The sequence below is a fragment of the Chenopodium album genome, chromosome 10 (genome assembly GCF_948465745.1).
Source record: "Chenopodium album chromosome 10, dcCheAlbu1.1, whole genome shotgun sequence".
Taxonomy (NCBI): Eukaryota; Viridiplantae; Streptophyta; class Magnoliopsida; order Caryophyllales; family Amaranthaceae; genus Chenopodium; species Chenopodium album.
Window position 1 is genome coordinate 27,924,882 of NC_137843.1, and position 21,917 is coordinate 27,946,798.

Sequence of the window (21,917 nt, forward strand, 5' to 3'; positions counted from 1 at the left end):
GCCGGAGTAGGAGTGAGATGTGGAAAATCCATCAGGGGCGGCGGCGAATAATCGCTAAGCTTGCGAGCTGGAGGAGGTGGTGGTGGTGCCATCTCTGATTCAGGTTCTGAAGAAACTTCCGAATCGCTAGAATCAAATGAGGGTTCCAAAGGTGGATTACCTTCAGAAGTGTCTCGTACCTGAATTAGCCATGAATCCCCCAATTAGCCATGAATTATCACTCATACATGCTTCACCATATCCCTAACAAGTAATCTACTCACTACACATTGCAAATTTGAATAACAAAACTAAACTAATCACCAATTTCATCATCAACATTATATTCAAAATATACTCAAGCTATCAAAGATCAAATCAAATAAACAACAAGTAATTCAATCAAATATCAAGAATCAAAAGCTAAAATTGCATTAAATAGTAAAGAATTCTTACAAAAACTTTGATCAAAATCAAAGAGGAAGAAGATTGAAAGTAGCGTTCATCAAATTCACCAAGTTTCTCTCTCTAGAATCTAAGAACAAAAGTTTCCCCAATTTGAGCTTCTCTCTCTAAAATTCTAATAAAAATCTAATTCTAAGCTAATTCTCTCTCCAAAAATGAAGAAATTCTATATATAGTAAAACTAACAAAGGAAGAGTTAGTTAAACGTCCAAAAAGAACCCCAATAGGCGCGCCCTCTCCTCTACATGCGCGATCTCAATGAAATGGGTACGGAACAGGGGGAGGAAGGCTGCACGCTCGTGCCACTCTCTTGCGCGGCTGCGCTACAGACCTGCGCCGCCGCGCCACCCTCGTGCGCGCCCGCGTCTGGGAGCAGGGCACCTCCTTCTCGTGCGATCGTTGATGCTCCCATGCGTTCCACTTGATACATGTTGGGGGTGACAGTCTCCAAAGGTCTTCACGATGGGTTCAACATCGATTTTGATGTCCACGCAGCTGAGAGCGCGGCCTTGAAGACTTGGCTTTTGCACTCCTTCACCTTGAGCTTCAAGGGGAGGAACCGGCTTGCACCTTAAGCTTTGAAAATCCCGAGAGAAGGTCATTTGGATCCTTAGACGTCACCAATTTCCTAAAATCAAAGAAAGGCAAACAAATAAAAGAGAAAAAGCAAAATAAACCAAGAAATGTAAGAAAATAGGAAAACAATTAAAGAAAACACAAAGTAGAGAAATATCAAGTAAAACTAAAGAAAAAGAGATAAATAAGACATAAAAACAATGAAAATTCATCTTACAAGAGGCTAAATGAGTGCCATAAACGACACTCATCATGTACCAGTATAGGTATTTTCAAAAATCTGATTAATCAATATTGTATGAGTTTTTAATATGATTAAAATCTTGGGAATTGGATTATTGATATCATTGAATTGATGGTCTCCAAGGCCTATTGTGAAATGAGTTGTAACTGTTATGTCGTGTATAATGACTATGTTCTAATCATACTGGAATTGAAATATTGTTACTAGGGATTAAATTGATTTGTGCAATGCGTATGTGCAATGTGATCGGACAATTTAATCTATTAAAATGTACATTAAATCTAAGAAGGGAAATGAAACCCGAAAGGGTGAAGAAAAGGTTGCCCACTAGTAGTTATGGTTGGAATTGATGTTGGTTGAACATGAAATATTATGCAAGCATGTGAGTATCATATTTAAAGCATGATACATGTTGAATTTATGTGAATCATGGAAGTATGTTTTATTTTTGAGTATCAAGGAAGCATGAAAATAATAAGCAAGGCTTATGTATGTTTAAAAGAGCTATAATTAGAATTATTGAACATGATTCATGAATTTTATTCTCACCCATTTATTGTTGGTGTTGAGTCAAGGAAGTTAGTTTATTTATTTGCTCACTCAAGTAAGTTGAGATCGAGTCAAGAAAGTTTATTAGTACATTCTATGTACCAAGGTAGTAATTGTGCAATTTTGTGCACAAAACTAGACAAGAAACCTTAATTAAAATAAACAGTATGTGCTCACTAACTAATTCAAGAATTAATTGGAAGAATGTGTTGATTATTATTATTTTCATTCTTGATTGATTGGTTGGAGTGTTCACATGTTAAATTGATAAATCACGTAAAGTGTAAGAGGATACGCACCAAAACTCTTGGAACGTATATACTTTGAGTATGAACATATGGGGGGGAGTTATGGGGTTTTATATTTAACCATAACTTCTATAGGGGTACGGGATGCTATACTTTATTTTATTATTATTATTTATGCACTGGAATTCCGTCACCAAGGTGTGACATAGTTGGTGCCAATTGGGGTAGTTTCCTGGAAACTCCATTTTTAATGGGCTATATTTTTAAGGAAGGAAACCCGTTCGATCGTAATCTAAAGATATTAATTAATAATTAATATTGTTGGTTATGAGTCAAAGGTAAGTTGACTGTGATTGTATGGCAAGCATGTTTTATTACTATTCTTATTAATAGGATATTCATGTTAGTGTGGTTCATATGTACTCACCTTTTGCTGATTTGTACTTTTGTGTTTGTGTTTGACTTTCCTTTGGTTGGCCTTACTATGACCCATCTATATGGTGAGTATACGGTTGAAATAAAGGGGAAGTGACAGGTACTTGAAGCATGAAGAGCATGATGGGAAAGAGTGTCGAGAGTTACTTGTTATGCCTTCCTAGTTTTATGTTTTGAATTATTTTATTATGGACTAACCTTTATGTGTTATTTAAAGTTGGATATTTAAAAGAGCCACGTTTGGAATGGTTCTAACTTGTGATTTAATTATTTTTATTTTGTTTTGAGGTTGTGAACTCAAGTTTTATTTTGAAATTTGGTTTTTAATTTAGACTTCCGCTGTGTGACTTTGAAAAATAGTCTTAGCCGTAATCACGGTTGCGGTAATATTTTGGTTATTTCCTTAAAATAGTTTTAATTAGAATAAAAAGAGTAATTTAAAATAAGGGAATTTCCGGGGTATTACATAAAGTGTTGTGTGACAATTTGATTTTGGTTTAGTATTATAATGTTTATGAAACTGTATTATGTATAAAATGTTTTCGAACTAAAATTATTTATTTTACGGGAAGGAGTTGGAATTACTCATTTTATCTGTTTTTGGGAGTTTTCTCTCTTTTCTTGTTTCTGATTTATTTTGCAGGTTGGTAAGAGGGTACTCGGTTACATGTGAGGAGACGATAGATTAATTGCATAGCTAAGACAAATTAGTTTAATTCCAAACTTATTTATTTTCCATTAATTAATATATGTTTTTAAATAATTTGCAGTTATGATGTAATGACTATTTTATTTTGCCACCACCTAGACCACTTAGTTTATTAAATTGTATTTTGTTTTTATTTGCATTTATTTTCTACGGAAAATAAGTGTAGTAGTAACACTCCCACAGATCGATGGTTGGGTTTGAAATTTTAAAAGATTACTCTTATTGTTTTAAAAAGACTCAAATTTTGGGGGTGTTACATAAGGAGGCATGCAATCAAATTTAAAGGTTTTCTTAAGAGATAGCACAACAACACGCTGAACATCCGTCTGCCCATGTTGGAGAACTCCAAGATCATTAATTAAAGAACAAATCTCATTTTTCTTCTGCCTACTCTTGACCTTTGAGAACAATAGTCTAGATGGGCAATCACCTTTCAGTATCCAGTTTTTCTTGCACCGTTAGTTGTCTCCAAAATTATAGCTGCAACAAAATACACTCTTTTGAAGTCACTATATTTTTCATGTAGAGAGAGGAATCAGTAACTGAGTGAAGTGACTCTCCCTCATTAAAAAGATCCTTTGAGAAATTTTTCCAATCAATACCCCAAAATTTCTTATTTTTGAGAGACCAATTCCTGCCTAGTGACTTTACATGTTCCAGATTCTTCGAAAGGATGAACATTGGTGAGCTAGAGATGTTTGTTAGCCAAGTAGTGAGGACAAAGTCATGTATCTCTTGAAAATTTAGGCACCAGATATCCAGTTGATAAGGACGATTCGACTGCATTATAACGGAGAGTCATAAAAAAATAGCAGCATGATCAGAAATGAGAATTGGTTGATTGAGTAATCGACTATCTGGATGGTTATGAAACCAATAAGAGGTCATGTAAGCCCGATCCAAACGTTGTTGTTTAGGGTAAAAATACCCCAAATACGTGGTCTAGTCCCATAGAGACACGTGGCCTAAATTTAGAGGCAACACGTGTCCCTATAGGAAGATGACACGGTCAAGCATAAGAGCACCTGAAAAAAGAGAACGAAGGCCTCCTTACATCAGGAGGCCTAAGATCCTAGACAACCGCAAAATGGCGCCCCAAGGGAACACGTGCCCTCTCCTGATTGCGCCGCCAATCAGAGCACGTTATCCTACGTCACTAACCCTAAAGGGGCACAATTTCCCACCCCTATAAATACCCTAATCATTTATGATAGGAGGGGTGGATTGTGACATAACATTCAATAGTGCATAAAAACAACGCCAACTTCTCTCTACTTTCTCTCTCTAGCTTTCTGATTTTCGGTTACTAAATTAACCGTCGAAGGCGAATATTCTGGCAACGGAATATTCGTATTTTGCAGGTGTCCGAGCCACTCTGTCCGAGGAGCGCGACCAATATCCCAAAGGATTCCAAAAGAAACCCCAGAACATTTGGCGCCGTCTGTGGGGATACTCATCTGTTATGGCAATAGATGGTCAGACACCTAACACAGGTCCTGGTCCTGGTGAGGACGGACATGTAGAAGATATAATCGCAACAATCAATTCTAGTGATCCTTTGACCGCTTCATTTCATGAGGCGAAGGATCCTCCGATGACTGCTGGTTCACTTAAGCTCGCCTTGAGTAAACTCCGAAGGGAGCTTAAAGGTAAGATGTCTTCTTCTTCTTGGCCGCCGCCCAGAAGGGGAGGAGAGGGCACTCAAAATAAGACCCAGAGCAAGGTGATCAATGCTGAAGATGCTGGGAATACCCCATTCCGCTGACATGAACGTTCACCGAGGGTGCCGCGGACGGATATGTCTAGGCTCCTCGAGAAAACGCAGTCGGCTGGGGGAAGACCAGATAGCCTCAGAAGGAGATAACTGAGTCGGCTTGGCATTGGAAGGATGCAAGGGAGTACATTCGGCATAAGCAACGTGAACGAATAGCCTATTCGGACACCGCCTCTACACCAACTATGCCGAATGATTTCTCAAACCATACCCCCTCCAAGCATACCAGCTTAGCCAATACCAGTAGAAGTCAAGATCATCGTACTCAAACTCCAATTCCAGTTCAACTGTTTTAGTATCAGACCCCTCAGAATTTCAATGCAATTCTACCGCCTAATCCCCCTATCTTCGGACAGTACGGGCATTATGGCCAGTCGTTCGACCAGGCTACATACCTGGCCGGACCGGCCGCATAACCTCATCCCATTGATTGGCAAATGCGTTTATTGAATCTCGGTGACAAGCCGCCTCCGTTTTCTCAGGAAGTTCTTAACTCTCCTCAACCAGCTAAGGTCAAGAGTGTACTTGTGGGTGCCTATGATGGTACGGGAAACCCCGAATAGCACGTCTCTTCGTAAAGAAATCTGATGTATTTAAAAAGTGTGGATGATGCCACATGGTGCAGATGCTTCCCGGCCACCCTTAAGGGCGTGGCGCAGGATTGGTTTAATAGCCTGATAGCCGGATGCATCAATTGTTTTACCACTCTCAGTCTATTGTTTGTTGGAAACTTCTCGTACAATATTCCCCCAAGGAAGACTAGTCTTAACTTGGCTATGATCGTCCAAGGGAAAAATGAGGGGTTACGTTCGTATGAGCAAAGGTTCAATCAAGAGAAAGCCCAAATTCATAATCTGCTGCATGAAATGGCCTACTCTGAATTTCTCCGAGGATTAAGGCATAATGGTTTTAAGTTTGATCTAGTCAGAAAAAAGGTGTGGACGTACGTAGGCGTGCTACGGGAGGCCGAAGCCTACATTGAAGCATTAGATTTTTGTTCCCTCACTAAAGCAAAACAACCAGCCAAGGGGGCTGAGAAGAAGCAACCTTCTCAGCAAGACTCGGCCGGGAAATAAAAACAAGGAAATAACAAGCGAAAGGAAGACTGGGTGGCCGACTGCCAGCAGAAAAAATCAAAGAAGGCCAAGACGTACAAACCTCAGTATGAGTTCAACAAGGATTGTTACTCAATCCTGATGGAAATCAAAGATAAATTTGAGTTCAAGAAGCCCCAACCACTAAGAGGCTCGGCCTAGTACCGCAACAAAAACAAGTACTGTCATTACTACAAGGATGTGGGACATGACATGAATGAGTGCATCAATTTGAAAAGATTGCTGGATAAACTGGCCGAGAAGGGCATGTTGAATTCGTACGTCTTGAAGTCAAAATTCACGTACACTCGGACAGACAACAAATCCGAGAAGAAAAAGCAAAATGACAAAGAAGATGATGGGAACATCTCTGATTCTGGTTTTGTGGTCGTCATCTCAGGCGGCTTTGCCGCAGGCGGCCCTACCATGAAGGGAATCAAGCAGGATACTTGGAAGTTGGGAAATGTGATGCACACCGAGGGGGTGAAGGACAAGCCCTTCCCGGAAGTGAGGGTTTGCGAAGCGGACCGAGGCGAGATAAAATCCCCTCACAATGACCTTATGGTGTTTATCATGAAAGTAGCTAACTTGAAGGTCGGTCGGGTGCTAGTTGATATTGGTAGCTCGTCTGACATAATCAGGTTAGGACGTTGGAAAAATTTGAAGTTTCCAGAAGATTCCCTCCAGGATATCTCCCATCCACTTGTTGGATGTGGTGGGAGTATCACTCACCCATTCGGACGAATTGATTTGCTCGTCCGATTTGGGAAGAAGGGAGAGGGAAGAGACATGGTCTTTCGCTTCCCGGTGGTCAAAGAGCTTACAGGCTACAACGTCATTCTCGGCTATTCGACTTTAACAGCAGCCAAGGCAGTAATTGTACCTCACTTAATGCTGATGAAGTTTGAGCGGATGGACGGAAAAATTAGTACCATTCATGGTAACCAAAAAATGGCTAAGGAATACAATCAACTCGCCGTGAAGCCAATAGCAAGAGGACGACCACGATCGTCCGGGCCAAATTCAGATGAAGGGTTACTCCAAGCACAGCAGATCGGCCAGAAGCGCATCAAGAAATTAAAGAGTAGGCATAGCAGCTAATGGTCGTCGGCCGGCCAGAGAAGTTAAGGCCACAGCCGGCTGGCGATCACACGGACATAGTGCTCGACCCGGATTAGCCTGATCGGACGGTCAAGGTTGGTACTATGGCTGTGGGCTTGCTTGGGATGGCCTGATAAAGCTGCAGAGAGAATTTAAGGATGTTTTTGCATTTGAATTACATGAGATGCCGGGCATAGACACAAGTCTGGCCATCCATAGGTTGGCGGTGAATCCAATGATGAAGCATGTCCGGCAGAAGAAGAAAAATCATAGAAAAGAAAGAAATTTGGCGGCCGCAGCAGAACTAAAGAAGCTGCTGGACGCCAGTTTCATTCGGCAATGTTACTACCCCAATTGGGTAGCAAATGTAGTCCTTGTGAAAAAGCTGAATGAAACATGGAAAATGTGCGTGGAATATACCGACCTCAATAAGGCATGTTCGAAGGATAGTTTCCCCTGCCAAAGATTGACCAGCTGGTCGATTCAATGACCGGACATGCCCTTATGAGTTTTATGGACACATACTCTGGATTCCACCATATCCCCTTGTGGGAAGAATATCAGGAAAAAACTGCGTTTGTGACCGAGCAGGGTCTGTACTGCTACAAAGTCATGTCATTCGGCCTTAAGAATGCCCTCGCTACCTTTCAGGGACTTGTGAATATGGTCTTTAGAGATCAGATCGGGCGGAACATGGAAGCCTATATTGATGATATGATTGTCAAATCAAAGCAGTCGGCCGACCATCTGAATGATCTCCGAGAAACCTTTACCGAACTCAGGCGGCACAAGATGATGTTAAATCCAAAAAGGTGTGTTTTTAGTGTTGAGTCCGGCAAATTTCTCAGATTTTCGATCGATCAACGTGGAATTGAGGCCAACCCTGAGAAGATTCAGGCTGTTTTAAACATGAAGTCGCCGAGAACAATCAAAGAAGTGCAAAGACTGGCCGGCTGTTTAGCTGCGCTCGACCGATTTCTGTCTAGGTCAGGGGATAAGTGTCGATACTTCTTTTAGAAAATCAAGAAAAAAGCCACGTTTGAGTGGACGGGAGAGGCCGAGGAAGCCTTCGTACAACTAAACAACCATCTGCATACACTCCCTTGGCTCATCAGCCCACTCAAGGATGAAAAGCTATATATGTATCTTGCCATTTCAGAACATTCCTTAAGTGTCGTCCTACTTGCTGAAAGGGACAGCCATCAGATCCCTATATACTTCATTAGCCACGTACTACATAACACCAAGATTAGGTATTCCCCCCATTAAGATTTTCGTCTTAGCATTGTTCATGGCGTCAAAGAAGCTACGACCATATTTTCTAGCCTATTCAATCGTGGTCTACACAGACCAGTAGCTTAAGAAGCCATTTGCAACTTTGGAAGCCAGCGGTCGGATGCTTAAGTGGGCCTTAGAACTGAGAGGTTTCGACATCACGTTCGAGCCCAGGAAAGCGATTAAGGGGCAAGCCTTTACTGATTTTTTGGCTGAAATGACTCGAGCGGATTTGTAGTCGGTAGGGGACCAAATCTGGAAGGTTTATGTTGATGGTAGTGCAACAGCAACTGGATGCGGCGCTGGTATCATATGTCAGTCCTCCAAAGGGGACAAGTTTGAGTACGCTATGTGTAGACACCTAAAAATGTCTCCACAAAACCAAACCCGATGATGAACAACCTTTCACCATCATTAATGGTCGGGTTGAGTATTTAATCTTAGAATGCTTAAATCCATATACAATCCCAATACATTTCATAAAATAACCCAATTCCTAGCCCATTTCCCCAAACCATAACTTATTTTCCTCTTTTCGTGGCTTTAAACCCAAAATAATTCATTTCGTGTCCCTTAAAATCATTTATTTCGTGTCCTTTTATAAAAACGTTTAGACCAGTTTATTTTGGTCCATAATATGGGTCTAATGATTTCATAGTTGGATGGATCTTGAAAAGAGCTTTCCAACGATATCTTATAAGTCCAAATCCGAGTTATAACGAATAAGTTATGGTCAAAATACTAAACTGAGCCTAAACCGAACCTAAGCCCACCTTACCTACGACCCAATGATCATGTGGAGGGTCCAAAGGATTTAATCCCACTCCTAAACTAATAAGGATTAATTGTAAGTTTCTATAAGTTTCTAAAAGATCTTAATTATCCTTTATGAAAAGATAAGATTAAAAAGTTTGAAGTTGAATGAAACTCCTGTTTTTGAAAGTCCTAATTTTATTCAAATTGAAAGAAATTCAAAGATAGTCAGATATGATTTTTGTACCTCGTAGTTTTTATCTAAATATTAGATGGTTGGATAGCTCTTGAAATTATCTTTTTAAATGATAGATTATAATATTAATTCCGAGCTATAACGAAAAAGATATAAAAGAAATATGAAACTCTATCCAAACTGACACCGTCCCACTATTTCGGCCATATCTTTTATTCTACAAAAGATTTTAATCTTATTCTAATTGGGTTAGAAAGTAGACTTCAATCCTTTCCAATAACTTATTATTTATCTTATTCCGATTTATGGACCAAAAGATATGATAAAAACAAAAACCGTAAAAATTGCTGCCTATCGCAAGAGTTTTAATCCAATTCGAATTTGGATCTTCTCTTGTTTCTTCGACCCTTTTTTTTCTTTATAAATAGAGGTCATATTACCCCTTTTTCAATCATCAACAAGCTTGATCACAAAAAATCATTCTCTCTCTCGTTACACCAAAAATCATTCTCTCTCTCCTTACACCAAAAATCATTCTCTTCTCCCTCTTTAGCCTAAACACTAGCCTCCCTATTTTTCCACCATACATCCCTTAAGCACTCCAAGGAGTTCATACTTGACCCGAGGTTCCGTCCTTAAACCAAGGCGTGAAGGGTATAATTAACTGAGGGTTTGGACCAAATCAACTCTACTTTTTTTTTAATTTAATTGTTTCAATTTGATTTATATATTTATTGAAGTTACTAACAGTTTATTCATAATTTAGCGATTCAAGGAAACGCAGAAAGTGAGTAATTAATCACTTAATTACTCTTATTTTATTCTTGTTGCTAGTATCATGATTAGATTTATTATGATTTGATTTGACTAACAATTTATTGTTGAATTGCTTTCAATATTAATGTTGATTTTTATTATATTTGTTGATCACTATATCACAATTTTCAAGGGAATATGTAATCGAAAATCACGCCTAATAAGATAATTTGGACAACCGGTTTAGGTTCCTTTTTAATCTTGCTGTTTAATCAAGTGATCACAAATATTTTAGAATTATATGTTAATATTCAACCATTTTAGCATAATAATAGTTTGGAGCGAATTGAATATTTTGTTTGTATGCCTTTGAGATCGCAGGAATCACTTTTCACTATAAGAATCGAGTAGAGGCCAATACGGGCGAATATGACTCCATGACTCACTTCATACCATCATCCCCGGTCCTCCTTTCGTGGTTACGAACCATATGGAGTTAGTAATCTCATGGATTATGAATGGGGTGTAACCTTCACGGGACAATCGTTGTTGCCTTTCGTTGTCCCTTTATCGTGGTTGCCTTTAATGATCCGTGAACGGTTTACAAGTTCCTTAAAAACTTGTTGGCGGCTCCCTACTTTTCTTGTCCCTAATCGCATTATATCAATTCCTACTTCCTATGAGTGCCAAGCATATTCACACATGCTTAACGTAAGCGCACTTCGAACGACGCCTACACTATGAGATTGAAGTTTCAAGCCTCCAACAATGAGGCTGAGTATGAAGCTCTGCTGGCCGGCCTTAGAATGTGTAAGGCGGCAGGGGCAACAAAAACTGATGCAAGTTCGGACTCTCATCTGATAGTCAGCTAAATGAATGGTGATTATGAAGCCAGGGAGCCGGCTATGATGAAATATCTACAGATGGTAAAAAAATGAGGCCGAGGGCCTAGAGAATTTATCTTTACAACAAGTTCCCCGTTCAAATTATCATCAAGCGGACGCGCTCTTCAAGTTAGCATCCTCGGCATCATGTGATACTCCCAAATCGGTATTTTGGGAAGTAAAGGAAAAGAAGAGTATTGATGCCAAGCCCATACAAATTATTGATAGAAGCTCCACATGGATGGACGGAGTCACCTCCTACCTAAGGGATGTGATACATCCGACCGATCCAAAAGAGAGTTGGCTAATGAAGAAGAGGGCGGCCTGGTTCGAGATGAAGAGTGGGGAATATTTAAAAAAGCTTTTGTGAAACTGTATCTGAAGTTTATCTCCCCTGAAAGAGGGTATGATGTGCTGGACAACCTCCACCAAGGGCAATGCGGGTCGCACATTAGAGGGCGAGCCTTAGCTGAGAAAGTTACCCACCTGGCGTTTTACTGGCCGAGTATGAATGCGGACGCCATGCAAATGGTAAGAAATGTGATAAGTGCTAGAGATTTGCAACCCTAATTCACTGCCTGGCAAATAGCCTGTCGGCCATAAGTAGTACACTCCCCTTTACAAAATGGGGCATGACCATCTTAGGGCCGTATACACCAGCGTCCGGTCAAAGGTGATATGTATTAGTAGCCGTGGACTACTTCACAAAGTGGGTTGAAGCTGAGGCCATCAGAGGAATCAAGTGGACGGACGTATCAACCTTCATCTGGAAAAATATCATTACTCATTTTGGGGTACCACAGTCTAAGGTATTCGATAATGGACCACAATTTGAAACGCGTCAACTCAAGGGCTGGCTGAGTGACCAGGGCATCACTCACTGTTTTGCCTCGGTCGGCTGCCCCAAGCCAACAGCCAAGTTAAGGCCTATAACAAGCTGATCTCTAACGGCATCAAGCGTAAGCTTGAGAAAGCACGCGGCCTGTGGGCAGATGAGTTAGTCTACGTGCTATGGTCCATACGTACAACGACAAAAAGTTCAACAGGAGAAACCCCCTTCTTTCTAGTGTATGGTGTCGAATCAGTGCTCCCAATTGAGATGTACGAGCCTACTCTCCGAGTAATGTTATATGATGAATTGGCCAATTGGGAGGCCATGAAGACTGCCCTGGAATTTATTCCCGAAGGCAGGGGCAATGCGGCACTCAGACACGAAATCTATCGTCTAAGGATGACAAGGGCATACAACCGCTGAGTGTTTAAGCGGCCGCTAAAGATGGGGGATTTGGTCTTAAGAAAGATGGAAGCGGTAGGTCGAGCCAATGAAGATGAAAAGTTAACCCCGAACTGTGAAGGGCCTATCGAGTCAAGGAAGAAGTGTGAGATAGAACTTACCGTCTCGAAGCCTTAGATGGTCGTGCTATTCCTCGTACATGGAATACGGACAACTTGAAAAAATACCATGTTTAAAAGCTTATCAGCCAAATGTTGCATCTAAGTCTGAATGACTAAGTAGTGTAACCGAGCCTTAATGGCTAAGCAATGTAATTAAGCCGAACGGCCAGAAACAATGTAAAAAATTGACAATTATCAATGAGAAGTCAAGCATTGTTAGTAAAGTTCTTTGTTATTTACTGTTATGAATGTCTATATTGTTAAGCTCAAATGTTGAATGAAAGTAACAACAAGGTGGCTCACAACAATGCTGATCGGCCACCCAAAAATAGACAAAGCAGCAGCCTGAAAAGAGACACCGATGCTGCTTACAACATAGCAGCTCGGTAGCCTCAAAATAGGGCATAGAGTGGAGGCCGAGTAGAAACTCACCAAGAGCATGTCAAAAACAAACCTGCTTGGCCACACCTAGTCGAACAATGATGAACTATACATCGACCGAGTAAATGCTAAGCAAGGGCTTCCCTAGCAAGGCAACTCGGTCAATTCCCAACGGCCGAGTGGAATGTTAAGCAAGGGGTTCCCTAGCTAGGCTACTCGGCCATGAACTATACATCGGCCGAGTAAAATGTTGAGCAAAGGCTTCCCTAGCTAAACAGCTCGGCCATGAAGTCCAAACGGACGATCAAACGTCCGGCCTACGCCAAATGGACCGTCCGTACTAAGAAAGTCCTCCAAAGATGCCGACTACAAAGTGTAGCAAGGGCATAATTTCTTCAACCACTCGGCCACTTAGCTTAAAAGGTCAATCTTATCATTCGGCCCCACCAGGCCAAAGTAAAGAAAAAACAAGAAGTTCTAAATCTGCCTAAGGTATGTATTACCCATTTAGGATGGAGACTTCCCTAGGCGTATGAGCCTTGTACAAGCAAGTTGAGAGAACACTTGAAATTCTTGGATACGTCTGAGCGATAGCTTTAACGGACGACTCAAACAAAGCCAGTAAAGAGACCATATACTTAATATTGACTCGGCGTTCACCTAGTCCAAGGGCAATCATTATATGATTTGATTAACTTACTAGCTGTCATACCCTTCAAGGTATAAAATCTATTAAGTTAATCAAACCACTCGGAATATGGACTAGGCAAACGCCAAAAAAGGGGCATACCCCCAGTGTTCGTACAAAAAGCAATAAAAAGCATAAATAAATAAGATTTGCAAATTGCTAAGTATGAAAATGCATAAACTGCTCAGAAGGCGGCAAAATTAAATAAATTAAAACCGCTTAGAAGGCGGCAAAATATCTTTACAACCCACTCAAAACAGGCGGCAATGAGAAGCAAAAAATGTTTAGCAAAAACAGAAAAAGATAGAAGACATAACGCTTAAAGTTGCAGGGGAGGGCTCTTCACTTGGCCGCCTCCTTGGCACCGCCACCAGCATTGGCCGACTCATCAACGTTGGCCGCATTGTCAAATACTGCACCATATCTATTTTAGAAAAACAAACATCTATGTTCATACTGCAATTATCTAATATACCCTTATTAACACTTGTTTATGTAGTTATCCTTACAATCACATGGGCACTTGCACTTATGATGCAATATTAAAATAACAAAGGAAGTATATAAGTATACAAGGTTGAATGAAATGGAAATATGTATATAAACCATTTAAAAGCACCTTCTTAATGATTAATAAGCACAATATTAAAATAACAAAGGAAGTATATATATATATATATATATATATATATATATATATATATATATATATATATATATATATATATATATATATATATATATATATATATATATATATATATATATAAACCGCAAACTATTGGGTGCGTCCACCTGTACCCAAGTGTTTGTGCGTCCACCCACACTCAAACCATATCAGACAATGACAATGAAGACAACGATGACGATGACAACAATGGTGGATGACGACAATGACGATATCGGCGATTGAAATCCTAGATTGTGGTGGCTCGTAGCAGGGGAGGGGTGGTGGCTCGTAGCAGGACATCAACAGGGGAAGGTTCGTGGTGGCTCGTAGCACGGAAACAGCAGGTTAGGGTGGTGGCTGGTTGGGTCTTGAGTTGAGGTTAGGGTGGTGGCTGGTTGGGTGTTGAGTTGAGGTTAGGGTGGTGGCTGGTTTGGTGTGGCGTGAGGTTAGGGTGGTGGGTTAGGGTGAGTGAGGTTAGGGTCGTGGTTTGTTGGCTCTTGGGCGGTGGCGTGAGAAACAATGGCATGAGAAACAAAGAGAAACAATTGCGTGAAAAACAAAGAGAAAGGAAAAAAGAGGAGAGAGGAAAGGGAGAAAGAGGAGAGAAAAAGAAATAAATATAGTAGTATCATATTAGCCAACATAACTCATATCAGCCATCAAAATGTACATATCAGCCAATTGAGGTATGATATCAGTCAATATTAGGGACATATGAGGTATTAATAAAAACGTATCAGTCAACACAAGAAGCATATCAGCCAACAAGAGTAAAATATCAGCAAACAGAAGGTACTTATCAGCCAAGGGACGGAACATATCATCCAACAAAAGAAGCATATCAACCAACAAAAGGATAAAATCAGTAAACAAAAGGTACAAATAAGTCAACAGAAGGAACATATCAGCCAACAAATAAAGCATATTAACCAACAAATAGATGAAATCAACAAACAAAAGCAACAGGTAAGCCAACAAAATAAACATATCAACCAACAAAATAAAACATATAAGCCAACAATTAAAATATACATATCATCCAACAAAATAAATATATCAGCCAACTAAAGAAACATGTAAGCCAAATGATGTCTGATATCATTCAAAAAAAAAATTAAAAAAAAAAAAAAAAAACATTTCAACCAGCAAAAGGAATATATTAGCCAACATAAAAATCGTATCAGCCAACACATGAAACATATCAGCCAACAAATAAAATATATCAGTCAAGCATCCTACACCAAACAATTCGTGCGTTCGTACGCACGCAATACCTTCTCTAAAAAAATTGTTTGTGTAAGTTATCAAAACAAATATGTAGTACGCTCATACAATAACTACTTATTTAGAATAGTAACATATAAATCGCTTTTTTTATTAATTAATTTTTTTATGGTAGAGTGCTCCTAGTGGGGATTGAACTCCAACCTAAAGTTCAAAAGACTTCGGCCTTGTTTAGTAAAGAGATTTTTGGAGAGATTTTAGCTTATTTTGCCCTATTAGAGATTTGACTATTTTAAAAGGTTTTTTTTTTTTTTTTTTTTTTTAATGAAAGGATTTTAAAAAGTTAATATAGGTGTTTGGTAAATAGCTTATTAAAAGAGTTTTGGGGGTTCAAAAAGCTCCTTTACAAACATCTCATTATAAGAGCTTTTTGAAATGAGCTTATTGAACAATTAGCTTTTGGCTATTAAATATACTAAAACAACTAACAATTAATAGCTATTTATGAAACACTTATACACAATCAATTATTTACAACCAGCTAGTCAAACCATCTAATATAATCCAACTAGTCATATCAGCTAATTCAATCAATTATATGAAGCAACTAGTAGCTAATTACCAAACAGGGCCTCAATCTTTTATCATTAGGCCAAACTTGTTGCGTATTGATACTCTCTACACTAAGACGTACATCGATGAATAGGTGTTTCAGTTTAGATATTCGAGTACGACCGAGTTAGTTTTGCTGGGTCTACGGTGCCGATATATCTATCTAGTATCTACCGGTCTACCCATCCAAAAGCAACATTGCAAGCTTGTGTAGAAAAAAATGTGGAGAACCAGCAGCAGAGAAGTGGGAGCACTTTCAAGTTCAACCTTCTCTCGCACCTACATTCGTCCATTCACTTGTGCTTCTTCGAATCCATCTCGTCTGGTGCCGCACCCACCTGACCTCCTCAAATGGGTTCGAAAGGAAGGTGGGTTTGTCCATGAATCTATCAACATTGCTCAAGTTCCTTCTTATGGCCTTGCTCTTGTTGCTTCCCATGAAATTCCTAAAGGGTCTGATCTTATTGCTCTTCCTCCTCATTTACCCTTGAAATTTGATGATTCCATTGATGGGTCTGCTTCTTCGCCTATTTTGACTGAGTTGGCTCGCCAAATTCCTGGTATTTTATCTTATTTTCCGCGATTTTTGTTGGTTCTAATGTTATGCACATTTTGTTGTGATAAGTGGTTGTTTTCAGATGTTTTGCTGTTTTTTGGTTTATAAGGGTTTTAATTTTTGGCTTGACTTTGCTATAATCTGAGATGAACAAGTGATGTGGGAAACGACAATGTTCTATTTTTTGCAAGTTTAATTTTCTATAATTTGAGATGAACAAGTGATGTGTGGAAATGTGGAATTGGTAAAACTTGGATTTCTCATTTACTATTGGAGTATGTTCGTCGGATTGGAAGTTTGGAACTAACTAGCTAAAATATCGAAATACAAACAAGGAACTGAAAGTAGATAATTAGATATACATATACAGATATATCCAAATCGATACGTGTTGTTAATAAGGCTAGTCGCAATTGAGATAAGCAATCATAACAATTTTCTTGTTTGGAAGATCAGTATACTGGAAATGTTGTCAAGGCCAATCCTGACATTATATGTGGTTATTTTTAGTTGCAACGTTGTTATTTTCACGAATTCACGCTTGACTGTGCTATATTTTGAGAAGAGCCAGTGATGTGTGGAAATAACAATGTTGTATAATTTGCAAGTATACTAGTCAATTGGTGTAGGCTGTTCTGTTTATTGGAAACCAACTAGCTAGCAAACTAAAACAGGAACCAGTAATTGAAACTTGATATGCATATACTGTAAATCGATATGCTGGTTTTACGGAGAGTAGTCCCAGTTGGGTTATGCAATCATAATAATAATTTGTAGGGAAGATCAAAATAATGGAAATGTTATGGCGGAGTTTGGAGTTGTTGAGTTATGCTCCCTCAGTTTATTTTAAGTTGCAGCATTTCTACTTTCATGCTTGCCAGTGTATAGCTTCAATCATTGATAACTTTTACTACCATAAGTAAAATTATATAGAGTTGATATTTTCAAAGTATACATTGAAACAAATCTAACAAGATCCCACGTGACTATATTTAAGTTTAATTATCAAAGATAATCAAAACTATGTGTGAATAACATAGAAGTTGAAAACTGCAACTAAAAATAAACAGAGTAAGTATGACATATTTGTTTGTTATTAGCGTATTATAAGCTGTTGTTGTTACGTGGCATGTACAAGTCTTCATGAGGTGAAATCTGTTGGTGAATGGAAGATTCGCCAACTATTGTTGGATGTACTTTGGTGAAACATTTCATTGGGAATTAATAGTCTTTTAAATAATGAACTAGCAATTTTAAGACTAATTCTAGACTAAGGGAGTATATCTTTACATTTAACCTGCCCACTTTCTTATCAAACATAACATTTTTCCTTTTCACAGTCATAGGCATGCTTCTGGACACATTTGTAACTTGAAACATTCTTCCTTCAAATGCCCTTTCATGCCACAATGCTCACATTTTTTGGCTTCTTTCTCAAGTTTCATCCTTTTGCAATCTTTCCGGATTTGCTTGTTTTCAGCCAAGGCACTGACTTCAGTGTTTGCATTTGCTTCACTTTCTGCTTTTCAACTTGTTGGACAAGCTCTTTTTTGTTTGTTCCCAGGAAACAGTGGATCCGACAATCACTTATTCACAAACCTCTTGTGGGGCTAATAGTTTTTATTTCCCATCTCATAGAAAACCCTTTACGCTCCGCTTAGTCCCCTATAGCTGACTGTAAATTTTCTAGGATTTCCTTTAAACTGCAAACTGCATTAGGTAGTAACTATTTTCTGAAATTAGGCTGTACTGAATTTTGAAAATGAGTAAATTGGACACTGGAGCATTTGGCAGAGGAGCTTTGGGCTATGAGGTTGGGTCTGAAGCTTCTTCAAGAAAGAGCAAAAACTGGGTCTTTTTGGTGGCCATACATCAGCAATCTTCCTGAGACATACAGTGTTCCAATCTTCTTCAACAAAGAAGATATACAAAATTTGGAATTTGTTCCTCTAATAACTCAGGTATTGTTATTGGTTGTAAGTGAAATCTATGCCATGGGATGCAGAAAAATTACTATTTATTCTTGTCAACTGGATCCTTCTGAAATTTACAATTGCTTTCTTCATTTCTTTTGCTGTAACAGGTAAACAAGAGATGCCGATTTCTTTTTGACTTTGGGAAGCAAGTCAAAGGGGCTATTGCTAACGTGAAACCTGGGGATCATCCATTTGGGGGTCAAGATGTTGATGCATCTGCCCTGGGATGGGCAATGGCAGCTGTTTCATCGAGAGCATTTTGCTTGCATGGAGATAAACTTTCTGATGGGATCCACAAATCTGTCCCTATGATGTTGCCTCTAATTGACATGTGCAATCACAGCTTTAGTCCAAATGCTAAAATTATTCAGGATAAAGGTGCTGAAAATACTAAGATGCTGGTTAAGGCAAGTTACTACCGCTCAATTAACACAGTTCAGAACTATTTTTTCATCTTTTTTCTTTTCTATTGTAACTTGATTTAACAGATACTAAAAATGCTGGAAGTTGGTCTTATCTGTGTGAATTACTTGACTGATGCAGGTAGTGGCAGAAAAGCATGTACAGAAGGATGCTCCTTTGGAACTCAATTATGGTTGTATGAACAATGACATTTTCCTCTTGGACTATGGATTTGTGATAGCTGCAAATCCTTATGACTCTATTGAGCTCCGATATGAGCCATATCTTTTAGAGGCTTCTAGTGCTGCCATTGGTCTCTACTCCCCAAATTTCTCTTCACCAGCTTCATGGCAATCTGAAATCTTGTCGGCTTTAGAACTAGATGATAAGAGGGCTCTATCTAAGGTTTGTTCTTTTCCTGTTTACCTGATTGGCTTTAATGTTCATAGTATGCCTGGTTATTTTGGTAGACCCTTGACAATATGTACTTTATATGATTTTTGAACTACTCCCTCTGTATTTTGAACTGCTTTCAACTTTGTTCTGGGTGCACTGTTCTAAGAATGTACTTCCTGCATTCTCTTTTGGTTGTCATGTTTTGACTTTCACACTTGATCATGCACTGCTATGACCATTAATATCATTAATAATGTAATACTAGTTAACTGTATAAAAATTGATATTATGGAAATCTGCATAGGGACTAATATCTTTTACGAATTAGCGTTGTTAAAGTATTAGTATAGTAAATATAGATTGAGCTGGGTGTATAAACAGTGCAAAAACAATGCGATTATAAGAGAATAGAGGAAGTAGGAGTGAAGAGTGAGTGAGTTTAGCTCCTCACTTTCGAAGAGAGGAAATCATGGGTTGGTGAGGGCCTTAGGGGAACGTGTATTTGGTGCCACCCAAACAGTGAGGACAGTAAGACCATTATAATGTAAATTATAAGTAGGAAATAGATAAGAGGGAAACCCCAAAATAGAAAGTAGGAAGTAAATTGGCAGAGACCCCATACTGAGTACTTTTGTGGCTTTTTTCCCCTTTTAATTGTTCCCTAATCTAAAGAAATATTCTAGTATGAACCTTTAAACTGATTGTTGAATTTTATATTACTCTAAATTGAATGCCAATTGTAATAGCCATCAGCCCACACTATTTGTATTGACATATTAGTGATACTAAAGGTCAAATTTAATCATTCTATGATTGAAAGTATTGTTTCGCAAGAGAAGATAGTCAGATCTTTAGTGAAATTAATGGTACTTAAGAGTTCAGAAAGTGTTGCGTCTATAATTTTAGGTTGTTTTCTATAACTTCCATAAATCTAAGATAATTTCTTATTGCTAGAGCTATTACTATGGTATTTAAAGCTTTTGCTGTCCCATCTCTTGAAAGGTAACATTGGGTGGGCCAGATTTGGTTGATGGTCGACTCTTGGCTTCTTTACGTGTACAGCATGCAAGTGATGTGGAAAAAGTACGTGAGCATGATTTGAGTACCCTTCAGTTGTTGTCTGCTGAAGCTCCTCTCGGAATCCAAAATGAATTGGCTGCTCTTCGAACTATAATTGGGTTGTGTGTGTTATCACTGAAAAATTTTCCCACACAAATGGCGGAGGATGAGGCCTTACTAAAACAGGGTGTCTCTACCTTCTCAGAGCTGGCTATCCAATTCAGATTGGAAAAGAAGTACATGATTGTGAATGTAATGAGGGAGATGTCGAAACGGGTCAAGCTTTTACTAGCCAAGGAATCAACTGCTGCTGCCTAACCATTGCTACAACCTACCAGAACTTTATGTCAAGGATTGATCTTCACTTCACCATTAGCCCATTAGGCTTTGCAAGGAAGTCTGTTGTGAAGCAAAGCTGCATTGTATTTGGTGTAGCTTATTTGGATTGATCACCATGCTTAATATGTAGGTTGTTGACTATTCTTTTTCCTTTTGTTTTGTATGGACTCACTGATAAGTGATAACACAATTATTTATATGCTATATTTATCCATTGCTAGTCATTTTTACCTCATCATATTAATTTTTCAAAGCTATTGTTTTATGTTTGTTGTTCTGCTTATGATGATGACATATTGAGGGAGTTGGATAAGATTACCGCTTGAATTTTTTGTTACTCCTTTTAAACTATGTTAGTGCCCAAAACAAAACTTAGTTTGTTTACATCACTTTTTTCAAAGAACTAAATGATTAGCAAAGCAAGCAAGAAGTGGAAATGTTGCAGTTTTGCACTTTTGAACATTAAACTATCGGAAATGGTGTAAGGGTATTAGTAGGGATGTCAGTGGGGCGGGTCAAGTAGGAGACCCGCCCCACCCCCTACTGAGGCAAGGGTGGGTCTTGGTTTGGCGGGTGGGGGGGCGGGGATAGAGATAAAAACCATACCCGTCATGGGTGATGAGGCGGGGGTGGATTTTAAGTTGTACCCACCCTATCCCTGCCCCGCCCCACTTCGTACCCGTCCCATCCCCACCTCATACCCACATCTATATATTTTTTAAACCAAAATTATATACGTTTATACTATTTTATAAAATAATTACGTGAAATAAAATATTAATTATAATATTTTGTACTACACTTATATTGTAAACAAAACGTGTGTAATATTAAGAATGTTTTTTTTTTTATTATTGTAATCCATATTAATTATGTTGGATTGTGTATTTAAGAGACGGAGATTAGGTGGGTCTTGGGTGGGGATTAGGTGAGGGTGGATATCCAAGTGGGGGGTGGGGCGAGAATGGTTTTAGACTTGTACTCGTCGGGACAGGGATGGGGATGAATTTTGGATCCGCCGTGGGGATGGGGATAAAATTGTTAGGTGGGAATGGGGATGGGAAGACCAACATCCGCCCGTCCCATTGACATCCTAGGTGTTAGTACATATTTATTATTTGTCAAGGTACATATTTCATTCAAAACTTTGCAAGGGTACACAATGCATTTTTTAAAACCTG

At 39.0% G+C, this 21,917-nt stretch overlaps 1 protein-coding gene across 2 annotated transcripts; it reads left to right on the forward strand.

The window, feature by feature from the left end:
• Positions 1 to 16,186: 16,186 nt before the first annotated feature.
• LOC145563857 (uncharacterized) lies at positions 16,187 to 20,974 on the forward strand. 2 transcript variants are annotated; one of them, XM_081624267.1, is made up of 5 exons: positions 16,187 to 16,568; positions 18,359 to 18,525; positions 18,648 to 18,951; positions 19,088 to 19,347; positions 20,341 to 20,974. In XM_081624267.1, the coding sequence occupies exons 1-5, from the start codon at positions 16,229 to 16,231 to the stop codon at positions 20,713 to 20,715; spliced, it is 1,446 nt and encodes a 481-aa protein (XP_081480393.1). In that variant the 5' UTR covers positions 16,187 to 16,228; the 3' UTR covers positions 20,716 to 20,974. The 2 variants fall into 2 exon arrangements, with proteins under 2 accessions (XP_081480393.1, XP_081480394.1); XM_081624268.1 differs by having other exon boundaries at positions 20,401 to 20,974.
• Positions 20,975 to 21,917: the final 943 nt, after the last annotated feature.